At 39.4% G+C, this 7,306-nt stretch overlaps 1 protein-coding gene across 1 annotated transcript in view; it reads right to left on the bottom strand.

Moving 5' to 3' along the window:
- The window catches only part of THOC2 (THO complex 2), a 5,162-nt gene extending 2,247 nt beyond the window's left edge, over nucleotides 1–2,915 (bottom strand). Inside the window, exon 1 of the mRNA XM_010835420.1 lies at nucleotides 139–2,915. Within this exon, the coding sequence (XP_010833722.1) occupies nucleotides 139–2,902 (2,764 nt within the window). The 5' untranslated portion in view covers nucleotides 2,903–2,915. The remainder of the gene's footprint in view (nucleotides 1–138) is intronic.
- Nucleotides 2,916–7,306: the final 4,391 nt, after the last annotated feature.

Genomic DNA, 7,306 nt, shown 5'->3' with positions numbered 1-7,306 from the left:
ATTTTGCTAAAAGCCAGTTGTCCTTTTCCAGTTTCAGTCTCTGCAGAACTCGCTGTACATGTTCCATCTGTTTCTTTTCTTCTTCGAGAAGCTTGTCCTGAAGGGCAGTACATCGCTCCTTCTCTTTTTTCTTTTTATTTGGAGGCATTTCCTGGTTATCATCAATTGCTTTCATCTGGATTTTAAGTTTATTGACTTCCCGTTCATAGCTGGTATGTGGAGCTGCAAGGTCATACATTGTCAATGACCAGAATGTGGCATAGAATTGAGGACTGATGTCATCCCAGACTTTGGAAACGTGTAAGGAAACCACTGCTGCATGAACAGGAGCCATTACCATTTCACATGATGTGATGTACTTATGAACTTTATGCTGCTGTTTACTTCCCTTCTCTGATTTTTTAAGTTCGTCATACTTTGACAAAATACGGTGTGCATACTTTGGCCTAGACAGGAAAAATGCTGCATCGTGAGGTGTGTGAAATTCATTACAGAGCACATCAATTGAAGGCACTTGCTTTATATAATCTTCTGTGCTTAGATTAGATGCTAAAAACCCACCAAACTGTACCAGGGTATCATGACACTGATCATAGAGTTTTCCCACAAGTTTCAAATGTTTCTCTCCACTTTCCTGAAAGATTATCCCATTCCTCTGCTGAGCCATAAGCAAGCAGAGAGGAAGAGCAAGAGCATGGTCTAATAGTGCATCCTTTAATCTCTGGGAGGATTTTTTAGTGTTTCTTATCTGGCCAAAATAACCACCTTCAGCTTTTAGTTGTTCTCCACCAGTCATGGCTTCTAGTTGCTCCATTGTCATTTCTTCTGTAATTTCTATTCCTGCCATTTTTTGTACCACTTCTTTCAGTATAAGCAGGTCAAAACTTTTGCCTGCCTTTAGCTGATTAGCCACATACTGAAGAAGACCAGCAAGATCAATTGGATATTTACGAAAAACTGCACCACAGAAACTAGCCAGACTCTGAAGCCAACTTGAGATGGTTGTGTCGTCATGTTTCATTTTCTCCTTTTCTGGATTAGCTAAAGCTTCAATGATACAATAGGCCAAGATGTCATAATTCAATGAAGTGAGGTATTTCAATGAATCTACTACAGGTGCTATCAAGTTATCATACTTCTGTATTTGTGACAAGATATAATCAAACAAAATGGTTGGATTGCTGTGGCTCAGCTTCCCAATTTGTCTTCCAGAAGGCTTCACATTTTCCTTGGTTAGACGCTTCATGATATATTTGGCTCTGTCTATTGTTTGAGCTTTAACTTTTACTAAAAGTGGATGACTGTTGTAAGTTTCATTCTTCCACTGGCCATACAGACGATATCTATGCTGATATGGAAATGTTTTAAACATCCCCCATAGTTCCTCAGACATACAAGCATTGCAGTCCATCAAAGAAAGAGATGGAAGTAATACCTGGTCAGTAATGCTAAGCAAACAGCTAAGGATAACTTCCGTTTTCTCTTTATCTTCTTGTTTGCGTCCATCAGACTGAAACTCCTTCATAAATGACTTGCCTATCCGCACCACTTTAGCAAATAAAATGGGATCGTGAGAAAGGTGGGGACCAAGGTAACAGAACATATTGAAGACGTCTCTCCTCAAATCTTCAAAGCTCTCTGCTTGTTTTGGCGCTCTCTTATTTTGCAAAGCACTAACAGGTGAGCCTTTAGCACCTTTAGGAATGCCAACTTTTCGGTAGAGAGGCTCAATAGTTATATGAATCAGCTTGCAAATAGCAAGGGCTATTAGTTTATGTGAAGCTGCATAGTATGGAGGCGTCTGATCCATAATGCTCTGCGCATGCTGCCAATCACCAATCTTTAACAAGGCTTCCAACAAACCAAGTTTTTGGTTGTCAGGTGGCTTCTCCACTTTCTCCTCTTCTTTTTCCTTTTCTTTCTCTCGCTCGTCAATTTTATCAGAAGACAATACAACCATTGTAAGTTTTCTAACGATCTGCTTAGCTTCTACAATTTCTCGCTTGTGTTCATCCATAATGCAATTATCAGCTGGAAGAAGATGTACATAAAGATCATCTAAATCAATAAGGTTAAATTGTAGAAGTACTGCTGCAACTCTGTATAAAGATGAAGGAGTCTCTCCATTTGGTTCCTGATAAAACTTGAATTTGAACCCAAGAATATGACACAGTGTTTGCGGCTCACACATACTCATGTAAGATTCTAATAAAGATATAAAGAAGTCATCTTGTTCCGGCCTGCATTCAAACACTTCTAAAATGACATCCAGAACTCTATTGGGATCCAGATTAAAGCATCCTATTAAAGATTTGATATTTTCTAAGATTAAATCACTAGTAATATTTCCAGATAAATCTTGCCCCAATTCAGCAATCAGCTTGGCATAACCTTCATTTTCTTCTCTTAACAAATTAAATTTTTGCTGCTTATAAAAGAGTTTTGTCTTGATTTTAACTGACTTTTGATTGAATTGCTGTGATTGTTTGATAAGCCCTAACGATTCCAATGTTTCTGGATCCAAGCGTTCCTTTAGAACTGTGTCTGAAACTAAATACAAACATGCTAATACCAATTGTGTAAAATAGTCTCCCTTGCTTTTTTCTTCTAAACAATTTGTCTCGATATCTAATATGCAGAATACATCAGCAAGAATGGAGGGCATATCCTCACGAAATTCACTAATGTCACTAAGAACATTAGATGCCTGTTCATGCTTTAGATTTCCTTTAATGACATGGTATGATAATTCATAAAGAGCTTGCTGGAAATCTCTGTAAGTTGAACCATCGAGGCTTTTATTTTCACTGAGGATCCGGCATAAATGTAAAAATTCGCCTCTCCCTGATTTCTCCCAGTTCTTTATCCACTCTACAGGAACCACCACAGTTACGGCCGCCATCTTCCCCTTACCAGTAGCAGAGGCGGAACCGGAAGTTGTAGGGAAGGCGCTGGTCCCGAGCATGGCGGCCACCTGTCCCCGCTCCCGAGACTGCACAAGCAAAGGAGGAATGAAAAATTTTCAATGGGGAGAATTGAGCCATTAATGCAGAACCAGATTGTCCAGAAAAATCTGGGCCACGTTTTTTAATGTGTCAACTCAAATATCACCATCACAAATCTCGGGGTCTCTCATTCCTGCCTAATCAACAAACTCTGACGTTAGTAAGTAGAGTTGCCTGGCAGAGGTGGAGAATGCAACTTTGTCCAGAGATCCACTACCTTTAGAATTAACTCTGGAAGTTTTTCTGCCCTTTCACAGCAGGAGGCAAATATATATATAGCCGCCCAGGAAACCATCTAACTTTCATATTTTGCCCTAAATTAATTATTAATCACGTCAGCCTTATTATTCTCTAAAGAGTGTGAAGAATATATTCATTTTCCCTTTACCCTTTTAAATTTTTGCTGAGACTTCTGTAATAAGACAGATTAACAAAAGAAAATCAAAAGTTTAACATGCATACTTCATGGTGTACATGGGAGATATTCAGGGAAAAATGAGTAATTTTCCAAGGTAGCTTAAAATTTAGACTTAAATACCATCTTTACTGGTTTCCCTGGTGGCTTAGCAGTAAAGAACCTGTCTGCCAATGCAGGAGATGCAGATTCAGCCTGTGGGCTGGGAGGATCCCTGGAGGAGGAAATGGATACCCATTATTCTTGCCTGGGAAATCCCAAGAATGAAGGAGGTTGGGAGGCTATAGTCCATGAGGTCGCAAAGAATCAGATATGACTAAGCGACTAAACATCAACAACCATCTTAATAGAAAGGGGAGGGGATTATGGGATTCTTAGGGAAGAGTAAATAATTTTTAGGATGATGAGTGGGCCTTTAGAAGAATAGATGGTAGGTATGATATTCTGTGACAATGTTTGTGACAGGGTTGTCACCTTCTATTCTTCTCTCCTGTGATAAGTCAATCTCCCCTGACTAATGCAGTTCCCAGGGAGGGGATCTATGACAGTCAAGTTTCTTTTGGAGGATCTGTCTTTATGCAAAAATGGGAGTTCAGAGAAAGCCTCTTCCTGCATTTGCTGTTTTTCAAGTACCTACAGCTCAAAATAATCAATATACCAAAGTGGCATATTTCAGGGTTGCATGCTCTAAACTTTTGCAGTTGTATTTTGGAGTGGCATATTCTGCTACCTTTTAAAGGCACTGAGGGCCTCCCGGGTGATACAGTGGTAAAAAAAAAAAAAAAAATCTGCCTGCCAATGCAGGAGACACAGAGATGTAGATCAGTCCCTGAATGGGAAGATCCCCTGAAGCAGGGCATGGCAACCTACTCCAGTATTCTTGCTAGAAAAAAAATCCCATGGACAGAGGTGCCTGGCAGGCTACAGTCCATGGAGTTGCAGAGTTGGACATGACTACGCAACTGAGCAAACACAGCACAACAAAGGCATTACTAGAATGAATCATTTGATTCCCCTTTTCTTAATATTACTGTTCCTCCCTGGAATTTATAATACCTGGGACAATCCCTATTCCCCTCCCAGTTTACCACCTTGAAAGTTTACCAATTTCCCCACTACAGCAGGCCAGGGTACCCATAATCTACCAGCTAACTGGTAGGTGACCCAACTCCAAAATCTTCAGAGTCTCCTTTCTAGGATCACTCCTGACATTAACAACCGTAGGTTGAATCCCATTGCATCCAGGTGATATTTTGGAGAACCTCCTATAACTAACACCCACAAGGAAGTGAAGGAAACAGGGTTGGGTTGAGGGAGAAATTAAACTGATAACAGTTGCAAAGGAAGTCTCAGCTGATCACATGGGGAGCTCTGAAACTGGAATGACTCACCCCAATAGTGTATAAGGGGATCAGAGGTTAGTTTTGTAACTTCCTACATTTAAGAGTCATTGGATGTGTGTTGCTTAGAATATTGGGCAAAGCAGGTCTTTTCACTCAAGGGCAATTCTTGGGGAGAGACTGCTGTGAGAGCTCCGCAGGCCACAGCCCTGGAGGTTAGGAAAATGAGAGCTTCTGCCTGGAAGGGGAATCTGGGCCATGCACCAAACACTTTACTTTTGGTTTTGAGAGTCCTATGTGATTTGGGGGCAACATATTAGATAGGTTAATGTTGTTAAAGCTTGTAAAGCTTGTTAACCACACACAAACGATATAAGGAAAGATAATCTAGAGTCAACCTAGAATTATAAACTACAGAAAACTCAGAAGTACATGACTTACACCCCTGGATAATCAAGGATGGATTGTGTTGGGGAATTATCAAGTGCCCTTGTGATAAAGCATGGTTTTTTAAGTCACCAGAAATTTGGATTTTATAAGAGGAAAGGAGAGCTTGTTCTCATCTGACTTTCCTGAAGGCTTGTGGTAAAGTAAGAGTTCATGGTGAGATTCTTTGGCAATTAAAAATAAAAAGTCAGATTCCTGAACGTTTACTGAGTGGTCAGTATGGATACCTCAGATAAGCAAATGCACTATCGGGAGGTTTGATTGTGGTTTATTTAAATCTAGAAAGGGCCTGAAAAGTCTGTACACAACTTTAGTTGTGTATTCTGTAGGCAACTCTAAGTGTTACATAATCTTAATTTTATTCTCTATATCATATTGGTGCATATGTTTGCCATGATTAGGCAATGGCCAGCAATAAATAGACTTGAAATAGTGGATTAGGAAGTACTAGTTTTAATTCTTTGATGATTTCTATTATGATAATACAAAAGAAAAAACCACCAAGCAGGGCATCCCAAAGAAACTATATAAGCAGCTAAACTAAATAACCGAAGAGAAGAAGAAAGAGTAGATTTCAAAACGAGAACTTAGGTCTATGCACGGTTGTCTTCAGATCAGTCAAGTTGTGTTAAAGGGAACCCGGGCAATAGAAAATGTAGGACTCTCAGATCATCCATTCTCAGGCTAAAAATCATCTAATTAGTTTTTAAAAAATAAACTGACTTGAGTTTGAGATGGAAATAATTATCTAAATTCATTTGGTAATAAAGCAAGTTAGAATTCATTGAGTTATCATAGCTGTACACTTAGACTTGTCATGTAACTAATTTCCTCATTTAGACATCCATTTATCAACCTAGTTTAATTGCACAAAAATGACTATGTCACTAAGGTATTCATTTCCTTTCCCCTTGTTCACTCACACCCTACTATGTTTCAGACATTGCCTGGTATAAGGCATAAAAAATGACTAAGAAACAATTCCTGTCCTCAAGGAACTCACAGTTTAGTAAGGTAGATAGACATAAATATGATACAAGCTACAGAAAAATACAGGAAAGAGAGAGTCATTAAATAGAATACTTATTGACTACCTATCATGCCTCAGGTTCTAATATTGATGAAATAGGGATAAAGCATTATACGTCTTCTCAGTAAACTCATGGGAGGGAATATCATGCCTGGGCTCATTTGTCTTTGAACGGGAAGGGACATCATCTCATCATCAGACTGGAATGATGTGTGAGAATATGTAAGTTTTAGTAATTTCATACTTAATGATTTCAATAATCCAACTGAAATAGATTTCTATCTATTCATAGAAATAGTGCCAAGGGGAATTTTGGCTTCCTCACTAGCACTCATTCATCTGGTTATAGGAGCAGAGAAGAGAAAATTGTAGATGTCTAGGCTGGAATACTGCCATAGTGGTGAAGATGGAAAGGGAGTATGGAAGCTGAGGATACTGGCAAGAGAACAGTTCAATAGATTGCTGTGCTCTTTGTAGCCAAACACCAGAGTAGAATCTAAGCAAAGTCAGAAACAAAGTGAAGGTGACAGTTGAGAAATTGGAAAAAATAAATCAAGTAAATTTAATTTGATGAGACTAATGAGTATGCTAGGGTGACAGAGTAAGCACTGGAAAAATATGAGATTGTTCTTTGATGGCAAGTTATTGAAGCTTCATGTTTCAAAGGAGGAGACTTCCAAGTCATGATAAGAGCAAGTGAATGTGAAAGCCAATGGAGTTACAGAGATCAAAGAACCATAAAAGGGCAAGGGCATTAGAGAACTCATCCTTTTAAAGTTGAGAGTAGGCAGAATGATGGTGGAAGTGGGGTGGAGAGGAAGGAAGTGGTCCTCAGTGGAAGGATGATCACCACCCAGTAGCTCACTTCTCAAGGATCCCTCAGAATTACACTGGTTGGTACATTCCCTTGCCTGGAGGAGAATGTAAGGATGCCAGTGAGAATTATCTCTGGGAGGCCGAGTTTTATCTTGGCCCATGCTCTTCTTGTCAGAAAGATCTAAGGTCTCTAAATGAGCATCAAGGCGAGATAACTTACTTCTCGATGCAAAACAGGAAGTTAGCAGTATAA

The sequence above is a fragment of the Bison bison genome, unplaced genomic scaffold (assembly GCF_000754665.1).
Source record: "Bison bison bison isolate TAMUID 2011002044 unplaced genomic scaffold, Bison_UMD1.0 scf7180017864042, whole genome shotgun sequence".
Taxonomy (NCBI): domain Eukaryota; kingdom Metazoa; phylum Chordata; class Mammalia; order Artiodactyla; family Bovidae; genus Bison; species Bison bison.
Note: the sequence above shows the minus strand (reverse complement) of the source record. Positions and strands in the feature narration are given on the sequence as shown.